We start from the raw sequence: 26,812 nt of genomic DNA, 5'->3' as shown, positions 1-26,812 counted from the left end.
CTTTGTAGAATGAGTTTGGAAGTTTTTATTCTGTTTCTATTTTTGAAATAATTTGAGAATAATAAGTATTAACTATTCTTTAAATGTCTGGTAAGGTTCCCCTGGGAAGCCATCTTACCCAGGACTCTTGTTTGTTGGGAGATTTTTTATTATTGATTCAATTTCTTTGCTGATTATGGGTCTGTTCAAATTTTCTATTTCTTCCTGTTTCCGTTTTGGTAGTTTGTGAGTTTCTAGGAATTTGTCCATTTCTTCCAGATTGCCTAGATTGTTCCTGTATAATTTTTCATAGTATTCTCTTATAACTGTTTGTATTTTCATGATGCTGGTTGTGATCTCTCCTCTTTCATTCATGATTTTATCTACTTAGGTCCTTTCTTTTTTCTTTTTGTAAAGTTTGACTTGGGGCTTATCAATTTTGTTAATTCTTTCAAAGAACCAGCTTTTAGTTTCATTGATCTGTTTTTGTTCTTTCTATATCCTTTATTTCTGCTCTAATCTTTATTATTTCCCTTCTTCTGCTGGCTTTAGGCTTTATTTGCTTTTCCTTTTTTAGCTCCTTTAGGTGTAAGGTTAGGTTGTATATTTGGGACTTTTATTGTTTCTTGAGATGTTTGAATTGCAATATACTTCCCTCTTAGGACTGCTGCATCACAAATGTTTTGGACTATTGTGTTTTCATTTTCATTTGCTTCCATGTATGTAAAATTTTTTTCTCTCTAATTTCTTGGTTAACCATTCATTCTTCAGTAGGATATTCTTTAACCTCCATGTATTTGAGAGCTTTCCAAATTTTTTCCTATTGTTGACTTCAAGTTTCATAGTGTTGTAATCTGAAAATATGCATGGTATGATCTTGATCTTTTTGTACTTGTGGAGGGTTGATTTGTGACCTGTGATGTGTTCTGGAGAATGTTCCATGAGCATGCGAGAAGAATGTGTATTCTGCAGCTTAAGGATGAAATGTTCTGAATATATCAGTTGAGTCCATCTCGTTCAGTCTGTCATTCAAAGCCATTGTTTCCTTGTTGATTTTCTGCTTAGGGTATCTGTCCATTGATGTAAGGGGGAAGAGGGGTTAAAGTCCCCTATTACTATTGTATTATTATCAATGAGTTTCTGTATGTTTGTTATTAATTGGTTTATATATTTAGGTGTTTCCAAGTTGGGGGCACACATAATTACATTTGTTAAATTTTCTTGATAGACAGACTCCCTTAATTATGATATAATGCCCTTCTTCATCTCTTGTGACTGTCTTTGTTTTAAAATTTAGTTTGTCTGATATAAGTATGGCTACTCTGGTTTTCTTTTGACATCCATTAGCATGATAGATGGTTCTTCATCCCCTCACTTTCAATCTGTAGGTGACTTTAGGTCTAAAATGAGTCTCTTATATGTAGCATTTAGATGGATCTTCTTGTTGTTGTTTTTATCCCTTTGGTACCCTGTGTCTTTTGATTGGAGCATTTAGTCCCTTTACATTCAGAGTGATTACTGAAAGATAAATTTAGTGCCGTTGAGTTACCTGTAGAGTTGGTGTTTCTGGTGATGCTCTCTGGTCCTTATTAGTCTCTGTTGCCTTGGTCTTTTTTTTTTTTTTTTTTTTTTTTTTTTGTCTACACTCAAAGAGTCCCCCTTAAAATTTCTTTTAGGGGTAGTTTAATGGTCACAAACTCCTTTGGTTTCTTTTTCTGGGAAATTCTTTGTCTCTCCCATTTTGAATGGCAGCTTTGTCAGATAGAGTATTCTTGACTGCATATTTTTTTTCCATTCAGCATGTTGAATATATCTTGCCACTCCTTTCTGGCCTGCCAAGTTTCTATGGACACAGCTGCTATGAACCTTTCTTCCCTTGTAGGTTAAGGACTTTTTTCCCTTGCTGCTTTTAGGATTCTTTCTTTTTCTGTGTATTTTGTGAAATTTGACTATGATATGTCTTGGCGATGGCTGGCTTTTGTTAAATTTAATGGAAGGTCTCTGTGCTTCTTGGATTTTGATGTCTGTGTTCTTCCCCAGATTAGGGAAATTTTAAGCTCTAATATACTCACATAAACCTTTGGCCCCTTTTTCTCTCTCTCTATCTTCTGGGACTCCTATGATATGAACGTTAGTCCATTTTAATAAGTCCTTGAGTTCTCTAAGTCTACCTTCGTGGTCCCTGATCTTTGTTTCTGTCTTCTTTCCAGCTTCATTATTTTTCATAATTTTATCTTCTGTATCACTAATTTGCTCTTCTGCTTTGTCCATCTTCTTTTTTATGACTTCCATTTGGGTTTTCATCTTTGTTATAGCATTTTTAGTTTTGTCCTGACTAGATTTTAGTTCTTTAATCTCTGCAAAAAGGGATTCTCTAGTGTCTTCTATGCCTTTTTTTCAAACCCAGCTAGTATGCTTGTTTTAAATTTTAGTTCATATGTCTTACTTATATCTGCCTTGACTAAATCGCTAGCCATCATTTCTTCATGTTCTTTCTTTTGAGGTGAATTCCTATGTCTTGTCATTTTGGAGGAGGAAACAACAACAACAATAATAATAGAATAAAATAAAAAATTTTAAATTAAAAAAATCACATAAAGGAAGCTAGATCTTAGGTGTGTTTTGGTCTGCTTGTTAAAAGAAGCTTGATAGAAAAAGGAGAAAAGAGAAAAGAAGAAAAACAAATTAAAAATTAAAGAAATAAAAAATTTTGCCATTTCTGTATCTGAGAAACAAAAGAAAAGAAAACAACAACAAAAACAGAAGCAACAACAACAACAACAAAAAACATTTGAACAATCAAATGAACAAACAAAAAAACCCAAAGGAAGCTACATCCAGTTTCCCCTAGAGCTGCAACTTTGTAGTACTCTATGATCAGTAGACTTAATGCCTTCAAGGGGTTTGTGTTGGTTTTCTGGGGGAGGAGGCTGCTGCTCTAATTCTCAGGTCCATTAACCCTAGTGAAGATGTGCCTGAAGGGGCTTGGTTTAACAGCTCCATCTCTACTTGGTGGCACTCCTTAGCACACTGGGGTCAATCAGTGTTGGCAGGCTATGGTGAAAATGGCTTTACCCCACTCTTTAGTCTCCAGAGGAGGAAATTCACATCCTTACTGATGTGTGATCAGTCACCCCTCCTGTGTCCCCCAGTTCCATCAGCTCCCTACCTTTCCCATCTGTGTCCGAGCTGTCTGCCTACCAGACAGTGCCTCTCTCCAGAGTTTTATCTTGGGTGGCTGTGTTTTAAAACCCCACACTTCAGAGACCCCCATGAGATTTGGACCTGCAGTGATTTTATGGGGGAGGTTCTCGCCACCCTGTGGCTAGCTTGTCCCAGGAAACAGCTATCCCACCATGCAGTGGCAGTGGCTCAGAGTTTATGGTAAATTGAAACACATAGACGGTGCCAGGGTTTGCTGCCCTCAGCTGGCATCTTTATTTCTATATGGGTGAATGTGGAGGCTTAATCTTGCCCAAAGGGTCTTTTGCCTGTGGAGAGGCTGTATCACCTCTACCAGATGCACTCCATGCAGGGGAGCTACTTCTCCCTGGGAGACCCAAGGGATCCTCCAACTGGACTGCTACCTGTTCCCAGGGCTCCACCCTGTTTCCTCACTAGAGCACCACCAGGGGCTGACCTCTGAAACTTCAGACTGTACTCTGTTGTTTATAAAAAACTGATGGTATTGAAACCTTCTCCTTTTTCCCTATTAATGGTATGGGGAACAGTTTTCTTATGCAGTCCCCTGTGGTGTTTTCATTCTTTCTCTCTAGCTGCTTTCAGGAGGAGTGTTTTCTTATACAAACCCAATGTGCTGCTCTCTCTCGCGTGCTCTCTCTCTCTCTCTCATCTTTCTCCTCCACAAAAGCTGCTCCTTCTCTTCTTTGACACCGTGGCTCTTCTGTCCCCTAATTCACCTCTTCAAACCACGTAGCTGCAATGTTCTCTCTTTCAAATTATGCAGATTGGGGTGCGTGAGTGGCTCAGTCAGTTAAGCGACCGACTTCGGCTCGGGTCATGATCCCATGGTTTTTGGTTTTGGGCTGCACAGGGCTCTGTGCTGACAGCTCAGAGCCTGCAGCCTGCTTTGGGTTCTGTGTCTCCCTTTCTCTCTCTGCCCCTCCCTGGCTCACACTCTGTCTCGCTCAAAAATAAATAAACGTTAAAAAAATAAAAAAAAAATAATTATGCAGATTGTTCTGTTAATCCCCAGAGTGATTTCCTAGGTGTTCAAAAGGATTTGATGCTGATCTAGCTGTGTGAGAGGGATGAAAGGAGCTTAGGATCCCCTTACTACTCTGCCATCTTAACTTCTCCTGCAAGTCCTTTGCATTGCAATACAAAATTTAGCATCAGCTTTTCAATTCCATGAAAAAAAAAAATCTGCTGGGTCTGATAGGATTGCATTGAATTTATACATCAGCTTGAGGAGAATTGACATCTTTATAATGCTGAGACTTTCAATCCATGGGCATGGCATATCTCATTTTAAGTTTTATTTAGTTGATCTCAACAATATCTTATTGTTTTCAGGGTGGAGGTCTTGTTAATCTTTCATTAGATCTACTCGTAGGTTGTTTTGGGGGGTGAGCTATCCTAAATGGTATTTTTATAAATTTTCGTTTCCTACTTGTTTATTGCTGGTATATAGAAATATAAGAGATTTTTATGTATTGACCTTATATTCAGTGAGTTTGCTAAATTCTTATTTTTAATAATTTCTAGATTCTTTTGGATTTTATGTATAATTATGCTACCTATGAATAATAACCTGTTTCTTTCTTTTCAACTTAGGTCTTTTACTTTGTTTCCTTCACCTATTACACTTGCTAGGATTTCCAGTATAATGTTGAATACAGATGGAGAGAATGGATATCTTTTCTCCTGTTCCCAATCCTAGGTGGAAAAGCATTCTATATTTCACCATAAAGTATGCCATTATCTAGAGATATTTTATAGATATCTTTATCAGATTAAGAAAGTTTCCTATTCCCAGTTTGCTCTGAGTTTTCTTTCTTCTTTTTTAACATTTACTTGTTTATTTTGAGAGAGGGAGAGAGCACACAAGCAGGGGAAGAGCAGAGAGAGGGAGAGAGAGACTCCTAAGCAGGCTCCATGCTGGCAGCACAGAGCCCATTGCAGGGCTCAATCTCACAAACTGTGAGATCATGACCTGAGCTGAAATCAAGAGTCATATGCTCAACTGACTGAGCCACCCAGGTGTTCCCTGAGTTTTCTTTTTTAAAATTATGAATAGATGCTGAATTTTATCAAATACTTTTTATGCATCTATTGAGGTGATTGGTTTTTCTTCTTTGTTATGGTAACATGGTGACTTACAATGATTTTTCAATGTTAAATCAACCTTATATTTGTAGTATAAATTCTATTTGATCATGATGTGGTATCCTTTTAATTTGCTAATATTTTGTTTAGGATTTTTGCATCTATGTTCAAGACAAAGATTGGTCTATACTTTTCCTTTCTTGTAATGTCTTTGCCAAGTATTAGTATCAAAGCTATCTGCCTCAAAAAATGAGTTGGAACAAATTTCCTCTTTTTTTCTATTCTCCAGAATAGTTTGTCTAAAACCGATATTATTTCTTTCTTAAATTTCCTTCTATTGCTTTCATTTCATCATGTAAGAAATTTTGATGTGTTGTATTTTAATTATCATTCAGTTCCAAATATTTTCTAACTTGTAAGTTCTTTTTTAACATATGAGCCAAGTAGAAATATCTTGCTTAATTTCCCAGACCTTTGGAAATTCTCTAATTAAGCTATTATTGATTTCTAGCTTAATTTCACTGTAGTCAGAAAATATACTCTAAAATTTAAATACTTGAAATTTGTTGAGACTTCCTTTTTGAATCAGATTATGGTTTATTGTGGTAAAATCTTCCATGGGCACTTGAGAAAAATGGGTATTCTGTAGTTAGGTATAGCGTTCTAAATATGTTAAGCCAAGTTGGTTAACCACATTATTCAGATCTTCTTTATTCTTATCAATTTCTTGTCTATTCTTTCAGTTATTGATAGAATTGTATTAAGATCTCTAATTATGATTGTGAATTTGTCTATTTATTTTCTTCTTTCTCTTTTCCCTTCTTCTTCTTCTTCTTCTTCTTCTTCTTCTTCTTCTTCTTCTTCTTTTTTAGTTCAGTCGATTTTTGCTTTATATATTTGAAAGCTGTTATTTGATGAATATAAGTTTAGGGGTGTTATATCATTATCATAAAATGTCTTTTCTGTAGTACCTAAATTTTCTCTAATATTATCTCTTGCATCAAATCTACTTTTTTAAATGGCATTGCTATGGTATACTGGTATTTTGAATACTGAAAATAAAAGCAAAATAAATACAACACTAGCTCGCACAGCTAGTACAATGCCTGGCACATAAAATTTGTTTAATAAACAAAGTCTATTTACACTTCACCTTCTCTTCCACTTACCCAAAATTTAGCCTTGTGGGGAGAGATAGGAGAGAAACCAACAGGGTAGAGAAAGCTGGAGCGTTAAATTAGATTGTATCAAGTAAGAATGACCAAAGTATATTGTAAGGATATGGAACTTAAGGTCAGTTTTAAGGTGTTTGCCATATAAGACCCCAATATGACTCCTGCCTCCAACTCCTAGTTCATTACCTCTTTTAGTAATGGCAATAATAAGACCATCAAGAAACAGGTATTCATATACTGTTGATGCAAGTAAAATTGGTATAACTGCTTTGAAGGGAAATGTTGATCAAAATTTAAGTGTGTGTATCTTTCAACATAACAATTCCACTCCTAGGAATTTACCCTACAAATATACTCACACAGGTGCATGAGATTACACTTAAAAGGGACAAACTCATAAGATTATATGCACAAAGTTAACATAAACTGTCCCTAAAAGTCTACTTTATAATAGCAAGAAACTGAAATACTCAAATGTCTTTTAATAAAGGAATAGATAAGTAAGCTTATTTATTTCAAGTCTACTTTATCACATCCTACTTAACCATCTGTACTTTTTATAATAGCATGTATTACTTTTGTAATTAAAACAAGTTTATACATAAAAATAAAAATTTTGGATTAAAGACCATCATTTTGAAATACTTAACATATTGACATAAGAGTCCTGTCTTCTTTACTCTAAATTTCTAATTTTTTTCTTTACTTTTCTATTTTTTATCCCACTATTTCTTTTCCTTTTATCTTTTTCATGTTCTTGCTTCTTGTTTCCTATCTTGGCATGAAGTGAGGTCATGTCAATTTTAGAAAAGTTCCTCTTGGATGTTTGTTAATTTATACTGTTCCTGCTCCACAGAGCCAAGGAGGTAGGAAAGTAATTACCCACTGTACTGGATAGCTTCCTTCTCCTTGTGCCGTTGAGGCAATTGTTTTCAGAAACAGCTTTTTTTGATAAGACTCAGCAGCCTGTAGATGAGAGGGAGTGGGGAATAAAATTGGCCGCCAGCTGGGTCACTCTCCACCCTACCCAGAAACCATCCTGCTGATAAGAGTTAGATATATTCTAAGTGCAAGAGGGAGGCATTCTTTTGAGCCTTGGGGATCAGGCTCTAATTACCTCCATGGGTATGAACATATGTTTCTATGCCCTTGAGTGCTCCTCTCTCTATCATCATGTACTCTATAATCAGTATCCTTAACTTTCATATCTTATTTTGTCTCTTTCTTTGGGCCTGATCTGTGCCTTTTGTGTTTCCTCTGATACACAATGAATCAGATTCTCATTTCCTTAGCGCCCACTTCTCATCTGGCTTCCCCGTTGCTTCTATTCCCTGTTTCCCTATATTTTACATTCACAAATGACCACACATATCTTAATATGTAATAAAACACACTCCTACTTTATATTCATTCCTCCTTATAATTTTTTCATCAATTGGATTTTTATTAACCTTTTGAATTTGTATCCTCTATCATGGACCATCTTTATTTAAAATATTTTTTCTCTTCATCCTTGTCTTCTCAATCTCATTTAAATCTGACTCACAGGTTTGTGTTTTTTTAAGTTTATTTGTTTTGAGGGAGAAAGAGAGAGAGAGAGAGTGAGAGAGTGAGCACGTGCGGGAGTAGGGAAGTGGGAGAGATTGAGGGAGAGAGAGAATCCCAAGCAGGCTCCATGCTGTCAGCACAAAGCCTAACTCATGGCTCAGTCTCATGACCCATGAGATCATGACCTGAGCTGAGATCAAGAGTTAGACACTTAGCTGACTGAGCCACCCAGGCACCCCTGCCTCACAGTTTTGTGTTGCCCCTTCCCCCTTCACTAAAGTCACTTTTTCTTATATTCATGTATTGAATATCCCTACAAATGACCCCTTTTACTTCTGTCTATAAAGCAAGGTTTCTCAACCTTGGAACTATTGACATTTTTGGCTGAGTAATTCTTTGTTGTGGGGGCTGTCCTGTGCATTGTAGGTTGTTGAAGCGGCATCCCTGGCCTCTACTCACTAGAGAACTCCTTACCTGTGATAATCAAAAATGTCCACAGATATTGCCAAATGTCCCCTGGAAGGGTAAAGTTACCTCTGTTTGAGAAGCATTGCTGTAAAGATTGCTAACAGGTAAGGATATAATAAATTCATTCATATTAAGTTTCTCTCGAGGTAAAGTTTATGTCTGATAAAATGCACAGATCAAGTGTACACAGATAAATGAATGTTGACAAATGCGTACACCCATGTAACCACCATCCCAATGAATGTATATAAATTTTCACTGCTCCAGAAAGCCTCCTTGTGCCCCTTCCAGTCACCTCCAACCCTTCTGTTCTGAGACAACCAACCACTGTTATGATTTCCATATCCAGAGGATATTCTTATTCTTGAACTTTTTAATAAGTGGAATTATACAGTATGTGTTCTTTTGAGTCTGACTTAGTTAACTCAAGATAATGCTTTTTAGATTCATGCACATTGTTGCATATGTCAGTTGTTTGTTTCTTTTTGTTGCTGAATGGTATTCTCTTGTGAAGTCATACAAATAGAAACATTTGTTTTATCCATTCTGTTAAAAACTTGGTTGTTTCCAGTTTGGGGTTATTATGAATAAAGTGGCTATAAAATTCTTGAGGAACTCTTTTGGTGGACATCGTTTCATCTCTCTTGAGGTGGAACTGCTGGATAAAAGGTTAGATACATGCATAACTTTTAAGAAACTGCCAAGCAGTATTCCAAAGTGCGTGCACACTCACCAATATCTGAAACTTCCCATTGTTCCACATCCTTATTGACATTTTCTTGTCAATCTTTATACTTTTGCTGGTGGGAATGAAGAACTATCTTGTGATATTTATCATTTTAATTTGTTGGGGGCTAATGGTGTTGATAGCCTTGGTGTGTATGTGCTTATTGGCCATTTATATATCCTCTTTGTCAAGTGTCTGCTTAAATCTTTTGCCCATTTTTTGAGGCACCTGGGTGGCTCAGTTGGTTGAGTGTCCGACTTCAGCTCAGGTCATGATCTCACAGTTTGTGAGTTTGAGCCCCACATCAGGCTCTGTGCTGACGGCTCAGAGCCTGGAGCCTGCTTTGAATTCTGTGTCTCCCTCTCTCTCTGCCCCTCCCTCACTTACTCTCTCTCTCTCTCAAAAATAAATAAACATTAAAAAATTAAAAAAAATATTTTCCCCATTTTTATTGGGTTCTTTATCTTTTGTCACTGATTTGTAACATTTTTACATATTCTAGATCTGACTTCTTTGTCAGACATATGTGTTGTGAGTATTTCTTCCACTCTGTGGCTTGCCTTTTCATTATTAACAGTGCCCTTTGATGAGCACAAATATTTAGTGTTGGTGCAGTCCAGCTTATTTTTTTCCTTTTATGCTTAGTGTTATCTCTGTTATAAGAAATCTTTCTACACTATACTTATGAAGATATTATATTTTTTCTACAAATATATGTCTTAATTCATTTTTATACCTATGATTCATTGTGATTTCATATTTTTATAAGGTAGGAGTAAAATCACTTTCCCAAACATATGTTTACTTGTTCCATCATCACTTATTGAAAAGAAATCTCTTTTATCCATTGCGTTGCCTTCCCCCATTGATTTGCCCATGCCTTTGTAGAAAACCTGTTGACCATATGTGTGCAGGTCTATTTCTGGACTCTATATTCTGGGATATGTTTTATGGTATAGCACATGATCTAACTTGGTGACTATTATTAGACACTTAAAAAGAATTTGTACTCTGCACTAGTTGGTTGTAGTGTTTTATAAATGTCATAATTGGTTGATAATATTGTTCAAATTCTTGTTCCATTGTTGAATACTGTTCCATAATATTGAGTTTTCCTATCTAGTTGCCACAGTTTTTGACAGTGGGATATTTATGCCTCCAAGTTTGATTATTGGTTTGTCTATTTCTCCCTTTAGTTCTGGAACTTTTTGTTGCTGTATTTTGAAGTTTTGTTTATAGGTAAATGCAAATTTAGGATTGCTATATGTTATCAGTAAATTTATTTTTTATCATTATAAAATGACCCTCTTTTTTCTCCTTTCTCAAGGCTTATTTTGTATTATGGTAATATACTAACACCAACTATCTTATGCTTAGTGTTTGCATGATATACCATTTCCTCTTCTCACTTTTGACTTCTATGTCTTTAAAGTTAAAATGTATCTGTTATAAATTCCATATAGTTGAATCTTGCTTTTTGTTTAATCAAGTAGAAAAATCTCTGCTTTTTAGTAGTCTATTTATATTTAATATAATTATTAATTTAGCTGGCTTTCAGCCTGCCTTCTTGCTATTTGCTTTCTGTTATTTCCTTCTTTTTTTTTTTTTTGTTCCTTTATTGTACCTTACCTGTTTTCTTTTGTGTTAATTGGTTAGTTTTAGTGTTCCGTTTTATCACATTTATTAGATTTTTAGATATACCTTTCTCTACTATTAATGGGTGGCAAGGGGATTATAATATGCCTTCTTAATTGATCCCAGTCTACTTGAATATACAACTTTCAACAGTGTAAGCCTGTTCTGCCCTTACTGTCATACATCTTACTTTATGTTATTGATAACACATTGTTTTTATTTTTACTTTAAACAGTCAATTGCCTTTTAAAGGAATTGAAAGTAAAAAAAAGAAAACCAACAATATATCACATTTACCTATTTATCATTTCCAATGATCTTCATTCAATGCTGTAGATCTGTATTTTCACCAGACATTTTCCTTCAGCTTAAAGAAATTACTTTGGTATTTCTTGCTGATGAACATGATTGCAGCTTTTATCTATGTGCCTTTATTTTGAAAGGTATTTTTGCTCAATGTAGAGTTCTGCATTGACAGATTTTTCTTCTAGCACTTAAAGATGTCATTTTGTTGTCTTCTGGCCTCAACTGGCTCTGATGAGTAATCAAGCATTATTTCTATTATATACTGAGGTGCCATTTTTTTTTTTTTTTTTGCATAAATCCTATGTTAGGTTTACTGAGGATCTTAGATCTATAGGCTGATATTTTAAGTCAAATTTGGGAAAATTTCAACCAATATTTCTTTGAATATTTTTATGCTCCCTTTTTTCTTCTTCTACTTCTGGGACTAATTGTTATGTGTGTTAAACTTTTTGATAATGTTCCACCTATCATTTTGGCTTTTCCATTTTTAAAAAATGAAATGCTTCCTTCAGTTTGCATGATTTCCATTTTTCTGTCTTCAAATCATCTGATCATTTCTTCTGTAGTACCAGTCTGTTGTTAATCCATTACAAAAATCTTCTTTCATACATTGTATTTTTCTATTTTAGTGTTCTCATTTACTTCTTTTTAGAGTTTTGGCATCTTTCCTGAAATTTCTTCTCTTTTCATTACTTTTTCCTATTTTTACCTATAACGTACCATATTTATAATAGTTATTGTAAACTCATTGGATGCTAATTTCTAATCTGGATAAATTTTGGATCTTCCCTTAACAGATTTTGATTCTTATTAGTTACGGGACACATTTCCTGCTTGTTGGCATGTCTGTTAATTTTTTATTATATACTGTATGATGTAGAGAATCAATATATGTTTTCTTCTTCTAGCAGTAGTTTAATTATTGGTGAATCATCTTGATTCTGTGGAGACTTGGTTTGAGGCTTTGTGAGAGCAGATCTATTTCAGTTTTGCTCTTGTTCTACAGCATAACTCTTAGTCTGGGGACGTGGTCCTTATCCCTAATGTGGTCCTGGAGTTTCAATGAAAACACAAGGTTCTTACCAACCCTCTGTAACTTGAGTAAAGTTTTTTCTCCCTAGTACTGGGCAGTTACTGAAATCTATGTTTAGCTCTTTTAGCCTCCAAGCTCTTTTTTTCTATTAGATTCCTTTGCAGCTTAGGACTCACCTAAGGATTGTGAGGATACAGATTTGAGAGCTTCCCCTTGTAATTGCTTCCTTTTGGGGAGTTTCTCCCTCAATTTCCAACTGCTTTGGCAACCCAGAACTCTTACCTCAGCTTGTCAATCCAGTAAGACTGCCACTTTCTGCTTGGGCTCTATCCAGATGCTGTGAGCAAACTGGGAATGCCTTCAGAGGGAAAAGCTAGTTAAATATGGGTCTCACTTAGAATGCTTCCATTTTTTCAAGGGTTTCTACCAGTTTCTACCTACTTTTTTTTCTTTTTTGGTGTCTCATACCTTCAACAAGTTGTGATATATATATATATATATATATATATATATATATATATAGAGAGAGAGAGAGAGAGAGAGAGAGAGAGAGAGAGAGAGAATTACACCTGTTAGCAGGAGGATTCATTTCATATGAACAACCCTGCCATTAGTGCAATTGGATTTGTCACATTAAGTTTTAAGTGGGCAAATCCTAAAGCAAATAAAATAACTTTGTTTTTGGAAGGCTTTCTGATACTAACATGCATGTGTAAATTATATTTGGGGGGCAGTCAACAGTGCATACATAAATAGCAATCTGCTCAGGGCATAGACTCTATTAACTCATCCCCTAGAAATTTTCTACCTCCTACTTCTCTCTTACTTCCATTCAGATTTAATCTTCTTTTGCTATCCTTCTTTTAAGAGTAGAGAAAAAAATAGAGGGGATATTCTCAGTTTCCAAAACAAATTTCTATTTATTGAATAACAACAACCATACTGGCATTGGAAGATAATAATTATATCTATCTAGTCTTCTCTTCCCTCTCCCGATAACTGACTGGCTCACATTTTTCCTCCTCTTACGATCTCAGATCAAATCTTCAATGATGTCACTATTCATGTGGTAGTTCACCAGTGACCACAATTCCTCATACTCCTTGGCTCAACTCTTGTCTGTTTTATTTTCCACCATTTGGTCAAGATCAATGTCACATCCGTTTCAGTGGCTCTATTCTATCGATGATTGCTGAGATCTCTAAATCAATATTTTACCACATTTATTATATCTTTCTTGTTGTCTAATGCTTCATTCCCTCATAACTACTGAACATTTTTGCTTTATCTGCTTTATGAGATCACCCTTTCTACCCTGCTACTATGTATTTCAGCTTCTCATGTTAACATCTTTAATCTATTTTGTTTTGCCTCTTTCAATTCACTAATTTTGGGATTTAAGTCCATTTATTGACTCCTGTACACACAAGATGGAAAAATAAACAAATCCGGTTCCTCAGAACTAGACTCGTTCTCTTGTTAACTGCTCTTAAAAGAGTTAAATATTTCTAGGCATAATCCTCACGATCTTCCCACACCTTCTTAAATACAGAGTAAAGGAGTAGTATGAGAATGGGGCTCTACTCCTATATACCTCTGCTGCTAATCTGCACAGTGCTCTCTTAACCCTTTATTTTCCTATCTGTAAAATGAGGAAAACACTTAAAGACTTAAAACCCACCATGCCCTATCTCAGCATTCTATATTGCCAGCTCATGGAAGCTACGGAGAAGAAAATCCCAGACTAGCAAGCATGATGGCAATAGAGGAAGAAGGGACTGACTGCCAAGTGGGGACTTGAAGTCTGCATCTGGAAAACTTTAGGCACTATGAGATTTAGAACGTTAACAGGTCACACGTGGGATGTAGTGTGAACTGCAAGGAGGCAGCCTGGGTGAGAGATTTTCTGGCCATTTTACCCCTCAGCACTGCTTTGAGTCTCCGACTCAGGCTTTATGTGTTCTTTCTCTTTCTTCTTGTCCCAGTTACCCAGTTTTCTCCCTCCTTCTCCAGAACTTAATCTAATTTTCATTCTTTTTTTTTTTATTATTTTTTTTTTATTTTTTTTTCCAACGTTTATTTATTTTTGGGACAGAGAGAGACAGAGCATGAACGGGGGAGGGGCAGAGAGAGAGGGAGACACAGAATTGGAAACAGGCTCCAGGCTCTGAGCCATCAGCCCAGAGCCCGACGTGGGGCTCGAACTCACGGATCGCGAGATCGTGACCTGGTTGAAGTCGGACGCTTAACCGACCGCGCCACCCAGGCGCCCCTCTAATTTTCATTCTTAATTGGACCTGGTTATAAAATAGATCTATTCCACTTTATTGTTTGTATTTATTCATTAATTTTTAAAGTTCTTTAATATACAAAGCAAATGATTCTACTGCTCAATAATCTTAAAACCATAAGGATATTAAAATTAGATGAAAGAAGATTTCTATTTCCTTGTGACCTGTGTTTCTCTCTATTCACCCCTGACCCCCATAGGTAAATAACCTTTGATGGAGAAAGGATTCCTAGAGTCTTCTTTATTTATTTATTTTTAAATGTTTATTTATTTTGAGAGAAAGAGAGTGAGAGAGGGGCAGAGAGAGAAGGAGAGAGAGAATCTGAAGCAGGCTGTACTCTCAGTGTAGAGGCTGATGTGGGGCTCGAACTCACAAACCGTGAGATTATGACTTGAGCTGTAGTCAGGTGCTTAAACAAGTGAGCTACCCAGGTGCCCCCGTAGAGTCTTCTTTAAACAAAAGATAGAATCAGTTAATCATTTCTAAAGGTCAGTCTGTCCCCCCCCCCCCACCATGGCCTCTTCTTTGGTTGAACTCAGATAAAACTGTGTAGACCATGTATGTGTTAAAATAAGCTCAGAACTATGTCTCCTTCTTTACTTAAAGCCTTATGAGAGCTATAACCACTTTTTTTTAAATAACACCCAAGGCAATAACTTGGAAAGCTGCTTTGATGAGAATAGAAAGTTATACGCAATAAATTCAATAGACCTCTGTTATCAAATCTGTGTCAGGGGACAAGGATAATACCCACATGTTAATGTTAACTCTTACAGTGAACAAAGATATATCTGAGCATTAGCAGTGGGATTTGATCTTAGTATAGTTAACCAAATGGCAAGAAGTGAAGAACTTTACAACAGGGGCTTCATATATAAAATGCAGCTTGATCTTTAGCCATAAATAAGCAACCTGTTCTGAAAAGATAAGGAATGAAAAATTAATCAAAGTAACTGAACAATTGCTTCATATAGACAGTTATACCAAACTCCTTTTCTCTACTTGGGGCTATTTTTCCTCTACAATAAAACAAACTTTTCTTGATTCTTTAATTCAACTTTGCCCTTGCCTTTGCTTTTAAAGACATTACCTTGGCGACTAATTTTTATTATTTTGTCCATAGCCAAAGCTTAAGGGTTTCCTAATTTCCTTCAAAAATGACTGTTATAAAATATTTTTTGGTGTCTGTTTAGCATATAAAAATCTGACCTGTATTATACAAAAACTCAAAGCATTTTTAATAGTTCTGATGTCAATTTTACTTTATTGGTATGTTTTTATAAAGTGCAAAGGCCATGGATCTTATATCTAAGAAGGAAGGCACTCTATACATTTGTTTATATTAATTTTGTTCCATTCTCTTTCTTGTCTGCTCTCTTTTTCCTGTTTAACGTATAATGTGTTACAGCTATAGTGAGGCAAATGATTCCTATTGAACTCACTGCTGTCAAAACTCCTTTCAATATAAGATGGTCTCTGGCAAGTACAGGAGCAGAATTTGGGGGAATAAACAGAGATACCTGGGCAATGTTAGACACAGCAGACTTTAAGGAGTTCTTATCTATTGCTCGTATTGCCACATAAATTCTGTGGCTTTCTTGTGTCTCTCCATCAGGTTGATGGTCAGGTCCATTTGTGAAAAGCTTTGGTGAGAATGTAAATATCTCCTTGGTGCCAGCTTGCTGAGGACTTAGTAGCTTTGATATATTCACTAGAATGGCATTGTTAAAGTCATCTTGAATTTTCTGTAAGCTTTGACTCATTCTTATTTCATAGCTGTTTGCTGGAATTAAAAAATATAAATAGAAAGGTTAAGTCACTTGGGTAAGTTATCTAGCTTATTATAAATGAATAACGAGACTAGCAACAAAAAGTCAAAATACCTAGAAATAAACATAACAAAAAATTGCATATGAACAAAACTTTAAAACACTATATAAGAACTCATATTGAAACCTAAACAAGAGGAAAAGCTTATTATGTTTTTTGAATAGGAAGATTCAACATAATAAAGATGTTATTTTTCCCTAAGTTATTTTGTAAATTTTACATGATTCTATTGAAAGTGCTTCTAGTTTCCATTTTAACAAGCTTATTGCAAAACTTGAACAGAAAATAAATAATCTGGGTTGGCGACATAAAGTCTAAAAAATAGCAGTGTGGAAGGACTAAACCTATATGATATAAAAACACTATAATATTTCTATAACTAAAGCCTACACTTCTGGTACATGAATAAACTAATATCTAAAAGTAGGCCAAAATACAGCCAGGAATTTAGCATATGATAGACATAGAATTCAAATTAATGGGGGGTGGGGTGGGGAATACAAATTTCTTGATAAATGGTGTTGTGACAGTTGGGTACAATTTTGTAAAAAAATAAAATTGGATCCATATCACAAACCTTTTTTTCAGGATAAACTCCATAATTATCAAAAAGTTTGGAGTAAAAAATAAAAATATTAACTATTTAGTAGGAAACAATAGGTAAATTCCAGTATGGTTTTGAAGTAGGAAAGGCCTTTCTAATTAAAACTCAAAATTCAGTATCCATAAACAAGAAATTGATAAATTTGAATACATAAAATGAAAAACTTCTACATGGGGAATATCCTCTTAGGAAAAATATAAGCATAAATGTTAAGTGACAAAAGTATATGTTACTTAATTCAACAGTAAAAGTTTAATTCTGAGTTCTGGTAATGGTTAAGTGGCTTCTATTAGACTAACTCTCCAGCAGATAGTGGGTATGAACTCTGAAGAAAGCAAAAAACAGAACAACGACACAAAGCCATTGAAGCACTGGATTCAGATAAAAATAGGCAGAAACAAGAGGAGTTATAATCCGTAAAAAAGAAAAAAAAAAGGAAACCAGAGTAGGAATGATCCATGTTTATGCAGCTTTTCCTCTGAAGGCACTTCCCTCTCCTGTACAGATAGCTGGAACTGAAAGCTACCTTCTGGATCTGGAAATCAGAGGACAGAGGAAGAGATTGCCAGAGGGGCTAAAACTTGAAGGAGCTGGAGAAGGACCAGCCCCAACTCTATATACTTTTTTCAAGTCATCGGGAGACGTCCAATTATTCATGTATGGGTGAAACATTAAGAACTCAAGAGACGAATAATAGCTAGAAGGCTGAAAAACTGAGCAGAGTTTTATATAGATACATAGGTATAGATATAGATTTTGGAGTGTGAGTGTTGCCAAGTTAGAGGAGCTTATTAGCCCTTAAATATCCATTAAACACTGGAAGAGCCATGCTTTAAGAATAGAGATTGTGTGTGTGTGGGGGGGGGATGCCTGTGGCTCAGTTTTAAGCATCCCACTGGCCTATATCACGAGTTTGCCATTCCCAAGTTCAAGCCCCGCATTGGGCTCTGTGCTGACAGCTCAGAGCCTGGATCCTGTTTCAGATTCTGTGTCTCCCTCTCTCTGCCTCCTTCTCCACTCACCCTCTGTCTATTTCTCTCAGAAATAAACATTAAAAAAAAATAGGAGATTAAGAGTGGATTGGACGCAACAGAAAATAATCAGTAAGCTTGAAGACAAGTGCATAGAAATCAAACTGTAGCACTCAGGAAAAAAAGAGAAAAACCAAACATAATCTCAATGATCTTTGTGACCCACTGTCCTATCCATTTAGTGTCGGTATTGTTTATGTTATGTTATGTTATGTTATGTTATGTTATGTTATGTTAATATTATCCAAGAAAGAAAGAAGAAAAAGAATAGAACAAAATTTTTGAAGATATAATAGCTGAAAATATTCTAAATCTGCTCAGAAGGAATATTCCACAGATCCAAGAAACTCAGCAATCCCCAAAAAGAATATATATGGGAAAAACACACTGAGACACATCATGGTCAGTCTATTGAACACCAAAGATAAAAATAATTTAAAACAGTCAAAGGGAAAAAAGACACTTTACACTTAGGAACATAATAGTAAGAATGATAGTTACCTTCTCATAAGAAAAAAATTGAAAACAAGACAATGAAATGACCTATTTAAGTACTGAAAGAAAAACCTATTGCCCAAGAATCCTATATCTAGTGAAAATGTACTTTAAAAAATTAAGGTGAAATAAACACATTTTCATATAAATGAGTCCTGAGAGAATTTCACTCAAAGACCTGAGCAACAAGGGAAATGATGCTAGATAAAAATTCAGACCTACAGCAAGGAAGAAGACTAGAAATGCTGACAATCTGGGTGGCTAAAAAGGGTCAATTTCTCTCTTTAAAATTTCTTAAAAGTACAAGTGATTGTTTAAAACAAAAACCATGGCAATGCATTGTGGGCTTTATAAAAATGTAGACATACGATAAATGCCAGCAAGACCGCAAAAGATGACAGAAGGGTACACGGAATTATAGTTTTGAAAGATTCTCACGTCATATGTGAAATGGTAAACGTTAATTCAAGGCAAACTGTGCCAAGTTAAGAAAACTGCATGTTATAGAACAGCCAAATTTGGAGTAGCTGAGGGCAGAAATTTAATTGTTTTGATGTTCCTTATATTATTTTGAGTTTTCAAATTGGAGTAAGATACACATAACATAAAATTTATCATCTTAACCATTTTTTATGTGTACAGGTCAGTACATTTTTACGTGTTACATTCACATTGCTGTGCTGTTTTGATTTTCAACCCATGTGAATGTATTACCAATTCAAAAATAAAATTAATGACAAAGAATCACTAGATGCAAAAAAGGAAACCACCTATAGTACTAACACTCTAATAAGATCATAATTCTTATCTGAAATGGCTAAAAATAGATTTAACAATGGACAAAGCAGCTCCAAACAAAGATTTTGTCCTAAGGAATGAAAACCATAGGACATTCCAAGTTTTAATTAAAAAATGAAAATTTTCTGATGGCTGTGTTTTGAACAGTTTCCAAATCTATACTACTTTAATAATGAGACTATTTCTATTTCCTGGATAGTAATTAAAGGAAAGCACCCTTAGAGAAGGTTGTAAAAAGAAAATAGCCTTTATATTCAAATTTATCAATCAGCCAATTCCCTCTGGGTGCTGAGTTGGAGCACTGGAGCTGAGTTGCTCCCTGCTGCAGTTCAAATACAGGTGGACAGACATGGATAAGAAGTGAGGCTGACCATCTACTCCACACTCACAGTGGAACATATCCATTGTTCCTATGTCTGTGGTTCTCTATGGAGAAAGCTCTCCATGAGATTCTCCCAGAGTCTTCTCCTGGATAATGAAACAAGCAATATTTCATAAGCCTTAGCATTTACAAAGATTGTCCACATGTACAGCCCCCGTCTGTGAAATTTAAAATAAAAAGATGGGGAGTCAGGAGGTTAAATGTGGTGACATGGTCAACAGTTAGAAAGTTGTACCGCTGGAACCAAATTCTTTCTTCTAACTCCAAATCCCATGCACTTTCTACCATGAGCACCTACTAAACTTTATGCAGGACAGCTGTGAAACTGCAAAGACTGAAAACAAACTCAGCACATACATTCATGGAGAGGCTCCTTCTGTTTACAGTAGTTGTGTTGCCCCTGTCGCTGTGAGAAAGAGAAATCAGGCCACTTCTGCATCTTTGACCACTTAGGTATGTATCTCTCTGGGTTTCATCTCTAACTCTGCTTTAACAGTATATTTTAGCCAATGAAAGTAGTTCTATGGCCTTGGGCAAGACACTTAAACTCTCACGTTCATTCCCTTACGTTTCAAACAAGAAGGTCAGATTAGCTTGTCTTTAAGGTCCCTTCTGTCTCCAAAATGTTACAAATGCTGGTATTTCCTAAGCAATTAATATGGACGAGGCACTATTTTAATCCCTCTTTGTGTTTTACCTCATTCAGTTCTCAGCAACGCTCTGAGGTAGCTATTCTTACTATCTACTTTTGCAGATTAAAAATCAGAAAGTGAGAGAATTTAAGTAACTTGTCTCAGGTTACACAGGTAAAACATGCTGTGTCTGATTCTAGAACCCAGTACCTTTACACTATGCTACGCAGCCTCCCACTAGAGTACACTCCTTTCTATTTCTTATTTCCCAGTAATTGTTCTTTTCCAGTTACCAAGGCTTACATCTTCATTAGCACCTTTACCAATAAATTCCTAGTATGGAAAGCTCTGGGCTTAGACTGAGGACACAGAGAGGAAGTTGAAGACTTGGTCCCATCTTTAGGGAGCTCTCTCTTTACTAGTGAGAACAATTCCTACTACCTCTCTTCATTTGACATCCAAGCTATCCCCTAAGGATTGTTTTAGGTTTCTTCTACTAAGTGTTCTTCCAGCTCGGAAGCATAACTGAGGGTTAGGGGAGGGGATAATGGGAGAAACAGTTGCTGTCACTGCAGCTTCCTCAGAAACAGCACATTTTTAACAATTTTTAAAGACAATGTGTTCAACAATGGTTATACAAGAACATGATGAAAAGATGTCCGAGGAAGAGTGTGCAGGGCAGGCTGTTAGGCATGTAGGGAATATAGTGCAGGGAAGTACGCACAAGATTGGTGCTTTTTTTGTTGTCCAAAGGCTCTGCCCAGGCTCCTGGGATAAGAACCGGGCCTCTCCAAACCATACAGATGGCATGGTGTTAAACTGTGTTTTTGACTATTTTTTCCCCTTAATATAGGATTATAAATTCTTGGGAGTGCAATGACCATCTTAAATTATGTTTATATAATGTTTAGCACTGTGCTGAGTATTAATAGTTACTTAGTAAATATATTTTCACTTGAATTTCTGGAAAGATATACAAAAGAAATTAACTTTATAGCAAAGATACGTCACATGCTTGGTGCTGAATTTTAACAAGTATTTTACCCCAGACTTATAATGAAAACCCAAGGAAGTAGCCCGTTTCCATAATGCCTAGCCTGTATACATTCCCAGACATAATGGTGATCTGCTAATGTTTTATTTATAACATGTAATTGGTCATCTTTTTTAGGACATTGTGTATGGTGAAGAACGGGCACCTGGATATACACTGATACGCTTGTGCATATATTAGATATTCCTTTACTGCTAACAACGTTTTTAAGAATAGTCACATTTTTTATCATTGTTAACCAGAGACATACCCCCATTATTTCTAACTCTGGTCATAGACATGAAGACAACGCCTTTCCAGACAATAATTTGGGGGGGGGGGGAGTCAATAAAAGCACATGTTTATGAATTAAATAGGAATCTACTTGCTAGTTGGTCTGTTCAGTACTAATTGGTCAGTTTTGCCATTGCTGAGCTGTCGAATCCGTTATGACTGAGTGATTTCAGCAACTTAATACACATCCAGCCATCTCCCAACATATTTTTTGTGGTTTATGGTTTTGACATCATAATGAGCCAGATCTGCTTCAGTCATCCCTGTCATCAGTGAGGTTGTGTGGAGATCTCTCTATTCCCTTGATTAATGCCCTTTGTGATACCAATTCTAACATCCCAGATGGTTGTATTTCTTCTTTCCAAGCCATTAATAACCACCAATAGCACACGCTTTCTTTCCATTCTTTAAAAAAAATTTTAAATGTTTTTTAAAATTTGTTTTTGAGAGAGAGACAGACAGAGCACAAGTAGGGGACAGGCAGAGAGAGATACACACAGAATCTGAAGCAGGCTTCAGGCTCTGACATATCACAGAGCTCAATGCAAGGCTTGAACTCATGAACTGCAAGACCATGACCTGAGCCAAAGTGGGATGCTCAACCGACTGAGCCACCCAGGCACCCCTCTCTCTACTCTTTTAATTTAGTGGTGTAGTTGAAACTCCTGGGGCACCGAAAGAACAGTTCCCAGTAGGGAGGGGAATTTGAGCTTTTGTCTCATGTAGCACACTGCATTTCTGAGGCAGTGAGGAAAGAGTGAGAACACTAGATGGCAGGCATCACTCTTACCTTTAAATACAGATGGGAGTGTTTTTGGCTAGAGAAGACAACAGCAATGCAAACGAGGAGCCCAGGAAACTTGGCATACTTTCTCTCCCCTTTCTGATTTTTATGTGTCACTTCATTTATTCTTTATGATAACTTATGAAATAAATATTTGTAGTCCTATTTTCCATATAAGGAAACTGAGGCCAACAGAGGTTAAGCAACTTGCCAAAGATCAAACAGCTAGACTTAAAGCCACAGAGGGAAGAATTTTTTTCCTGAGATGTGAGTTACAGCTTTTTCCTTTATACAAGGGACATATCCATCCCAGAGTTTCAATCATTTCATATCTCCAATCTTTAAATTACGTGAATTCTTAATTCAGAATATATTTTACTTCCTTCTCCTCTGGCAAGAAGAGACAGAGTTTGATAAAAGAATTAGAAGACAAAGCTACAATATTGATGTTCCTCAGTAGCACAGAATTATTTGTAATTGAGATGCTTTCTGGTGAATGTAGTAAATGGACAGAAAATTTTAAGCCAAAAAACAATGGCCCAAGTTGGAAGCAAGACTGGTAAAGGCCCAAGGTGTTTACTGTTATTGACTGATAATGACAAAAACCTTTCGATAGAGAAGGTTGGTTCCTATAGGAATCTCAATCAGAGGCAACAGGAAATAAACCATTTAATGTGTAATCAATGATAACCATGTTTTGGTGATGGCAAAGATGTTTAGAAAGGTGATTCTTGCAGAAAAGTTATTATGTTGAGTTGCTATGAGGGTCAAGGAATGATGATGGAAGCCTGAAGGCTGGCGTAGGCCTTCGAAAAAGGAAAGTTAAGAAAGAAGTTCATCAATGTCCATCCAAACAAGGCTAGGAAAGGCCAAATAAGGGACCTGGTTCTAGTTTCCCTGATGAAAGTGAGGTTCAGAAATGGGGGCAGAAAATGCATCAAGTTTTGCATAACTTATGGGAATTATTCCCCTAACCTTGACTTGTAAATCTTCGAATTCATTATTCACTATCTAATCTTCAGAAAACTAAATAACTCCAGTATTTGGAAGTCCATGCTCTGTAATGCCGGAGCCATTTCTGTTGACTAGACTACTCTTGCATATAGTATTTATGTTTCCAATCAAGAGTTCTAGATGATGAGTGTCAGTTAGTTTACCAGAGCCTTCTCAGTTCTGGGGGAGCTGACAAGCTCTTATCCCTAGACTCTCGTTCCATGTAATGCCTTATGAACAACTCAGAGCTTTTCATAACAACTCTCTGCAGTTCTGTCAGCTCTAAGCCCCCAAAGCATTTTTACCCAACTAACCCCTGGCATAGTTATTAGAAATTCTGCCTCATAGAGAAACAGATAGTGAAACCAAGAAGCCTACCCTGGCCCTGATCATAGTCTTCTCCAGGTGCCGTCCATGATAAAGTCACCTCCTCTTCCACTTTTACAGCTTCCAGGTCAATAATTTTGCATGGTGGAAACACGTCAGGATGGGGGCCAGCCGGAACTCCTAGCACGGAAAAGGAGCCCCCTGAACTTACTCGGCTAAAGCCCCACTTTTGCTCCTCCTCATGCCTGCCCACTGATTTTCTTGGGGCATTCATCTGAATGTTACCTGTGACCATGAAAAGAGTGGCCAAAACAACAAATTAGAATCTCCTGAATAGCTTGGTTTTGAGAGATTATTGAGAGACATTTTAAAACCTTTTTTTTCTTTAATACATCTTTAAAATAACTGAGTTTATTTATTCTATAATTCATTAATCCATCCATCCATCCATCCATCCATCCATCCATCCATCCTTCCATTCGTTAAATAAGTATATTGAGGGTATATGTTCTGCCAGTAATCACAGACAAAACAGTATCTCAAAACTATAAAACAGAATTTATATTCATACTAATACAACCATATTTATAACTTATGATAAATGTAGGAAGGAAAAAAGGCAGGGTGCTGTGAAGAAAAATAACACAGGTACATAAGTTATAATGTTATCAAGGAAGTAACATTTAAAAGTATCATAAAGGGTGAGTAGGAGTCAGTCAGGCAAAGAGCGGAGGTAATAATATCTTAGGCAAAGGGAACAGGTTGTGTAAAAACTCTGAGGTACTAAAGAGCTTTGCAAATAAGAAAAAATTAATTAAAGCAAGGAGGAGAATAGTTTGAGATAAGACAGGAGAGAGAAGCTCACGTAGGCAGGCCACCATAATGATTTTAGAGTTTAACTATGGGGAAGCAAGGCAGTGACATGGTCACATTTACTCTCTAACAGGTTACTCTAGCTGCCTTCATTGGAGAATGGGTTCTAATGCAACAATCAGCAGGCCCTTAAGATAGCCACTACAATAGTCCAGACGGAGAGGATGGCAGGTTGGGCTGGGTGACAGCAGTGGGGAGGAGGGCAGAAGTAGGCAGTTTGAGATGTAATTTGGAGATAAATCAATAAAAGCTGGTGTTGGATTTGAATATGGAGTCATACAGCGAAAGAAAGTTGGTGGAAAAAAGAAAAAGAAAAAGAAACAGCTCTCAGGTTTCTAAAATATGCAACTTCGAAGGAAAAGCAGGCTAAAGAGAAGGAGACTAAACATGTAAGTTACAGGGTTTGTGATTCCTCTAAAACATCTAATTAAAGATGACAAGGAGCCAGTTAGATATGTATTTTAAGCTCAGAAAAGAGGTTTTATCTAGATTTAATAATTTTGAACTTGTGAATTTGGAAGATATGGGCATATAGATATTATTAAAGCCATATGGATTAATGAAGTTACCTAATAAAAATGTCAACTATAGTGTTAAATAGCATTTATTGACTGCCTGGCTCACTACGTGCCAAGTACTTATTTAAGTACCTTGTGTGGATCGACTATTGAATTTTCCTATCACCACTACAAGGAGGGTACAATTATTACCCCTCTTTTTCTTTTTTTTTTTTTCAACGTTTATTTATTTTTGGGACAGAGAGAGACAGAGCATGAACGGGCGAGGGGCAGAGAGAGAGGTAGACACAGAATCGGAAACAGGCTCCAGGCTCTGAGCCATCAGCCCAGAGCCCGACGCGGGGCTCGAACTCACGGACCGCGAGATCGTGACCTGGTTGAAGTCGGAGGCTTAACCGACTGCGCCACCCAGGCGCCCCTATTACCCCTCTTTTTCAAGATGATGAAACTGAAGTACACAGAAACTAAGTAACTTGCCCCAAATCACAAAGCTAGTAAATGGAGGAGCGAGGTTCCAAACCCAGGCAGTGTGGCTATAGGTGATAGGGTAAAGAGGTTAGGCCTGAGCTCTGAAAAGTGCCAACAGTTAGAGGCTTGGTAGAAAAGGAGGAACTGGGAAAGGAGCCCAACAAAAAAATTCCAGAGAATAAGAGGTGATCGTAGAAACCAGTATATGACGAAGGAGAAATCAATCAGCTGTGGCAGACACTGCTAAGGTCAGATAAAATGAGGACTGAAATGCGTTCGTTGGATTTAACAGCAGTGCGGCCGTTGGTGGCTAGGGTCAGAGCACTTCCAGTGGAGTGATTTGGGTGGAAGTCAGACTGCGATGAATAGAAAGTGGTAAATTAAAGGTGAGAAAGTGCAGATGGCAGGATTAGACTAATGTCAAGGATGTAGATGACAGGGAGGTAGACAGAATCTGAAGGGAGACCAGTTAAAATTGGAGATGTAATAAATCATGCTTGAATGTGGTTCAGAGGGGCCAGAAGAGTGGGACCGTGCAAAAGTGAGCTCACAAGGGGCGCCTGGGTGGCGCAGTCGGTTGAGCGTCCGACTTCAGCCAGGTCACGATCTCGCGGTCCGTGAGTTCGAGCCCCGCGTCAGGCTCTGGGCTGATGGCTCAGAGCCTGGAGCCTGTTTCCGATTCTGTGTCTCCCTCTCTCTCTGCCCCTCCCCCGTTCATGCTCTGTCTCTCTCTGTCCCAAAAATAAATAAACGTTGAAAAAAAAATTAAAAAAAAAAAAAGTGAGCTCACAAGGCCTCTGGATGGGCAGGCTAGATGGGATCCAGAGCAGAAGCCAGCAGAGACACTGGTCTTTGGAGAGGAGAAGAAGGATGCAGACATTACTGTGTCTGGAGATTTGGTGGTGTGAAAATAGAGCAGCTCCCTTTTTTTAAGTTTATTTATTTATTTTGAGGGACAGAGGGGGCTGAAGGGGCAGAGAGAGAGAGGGAGAGAGAGGGAATTGGAAGCAGGCTCCACACGGCATCAACACGGAGCCCAATGCAGGGCTCGAACTCACGAACCGTGAGATCATGACCTGAGCAGAAATTAAGAGTCAGATGTTTAACCAACTGAGCCACCCAGGCGGCGTGAGCAGCTCCCATTTTTTAATGAGGTGTGTGTTCCAGGTGATCATCTAAAAGTGAGGTGATGGGGCGCCTGGGTGGCGCAGTCGGTTAAGCGTCCGACTTCAGCCAGGTCACGATCTCGCGTTCCGTGAGTTCGAGCCCCGCGTCAGGCTCTGGGCTGATGGCTCGGAG

At 37.1% G+C, this 26,812-nt stretch overlaps 1 protein-coding gene and 1 long non-coding RNA gene across 6 annotated transcripts in view; one reads left to right on the top strand and one right to left on the bottom strand.

Annotated features, from left to right (window-relative positions):
- Positions 1-15,695: 15,695 nt before the first annotated feature.
- The window catches only part of CLCA2 (chloride channel accessory 2), a 38,525-nt gene continuing 27,408 nt past the window's right edge, over positions 15,696-26,812 (bottom strand). For 3 of the 4 annotated variants that reach the window (XM_040470859.1, XM_040470860.1, XM_040470861.1), the window contains 2 exons: positions 23,706-23,939; positions 15,696-16,234 (listed from right to left, as the gene is read on the bottom strand). In XM_040470859.1, coding sequence (XP_040326793.1) covers positions 15,789-16,234; positions 23,706-23,939 — 680 coding nt within the window. In that variant the 3' untranslated portion in view covers positions 15,696-15,788. Of the gene's footprint in view, positions 16,235-19,598; positions 19,678-23,705; positions 23,940-26,812 lie in introns of all 4 variants that reach the window. The other variant, XM_040470862.1, reaches the window with a different exon arrangement.
- LOC121027415 (uncharacterized) overlaps positions 26,541-26,812 on the top strand; it is a 45,404-nt gene continuing 45,132 nt past the window's right edge. For both annotated transcript variants that reach the window (XR_005788730.1, XR_005788731.1), the window contains exon 1: positions 26,541-26,699. This is a non-coding gene — a long non-coding RNA (uncharacterized LOC121027415). The remainder of the gene's footprint in view (positions 26,700-26,812) is intronic.

This window comes from Herpailurus yagouaroundi, unplaced genomic scaffold (assembly GCF_014898765.1).
Source record: "Herpailurus yagouaroundi ecotype Mexico unplaced genomic scaffold, PumYag 77, whole genome shotgun sequence".
NCBI lineage: Eukaryota > Metazoa > Chordata > Mammalia > Carnivora > Felidae > Herpailurus > Herpailurus yagouaroundi.
Note: the sequence above shows the minus strand (reverse complement) of the source record. Positions and strands in the feature narration are given on the sequence as shown.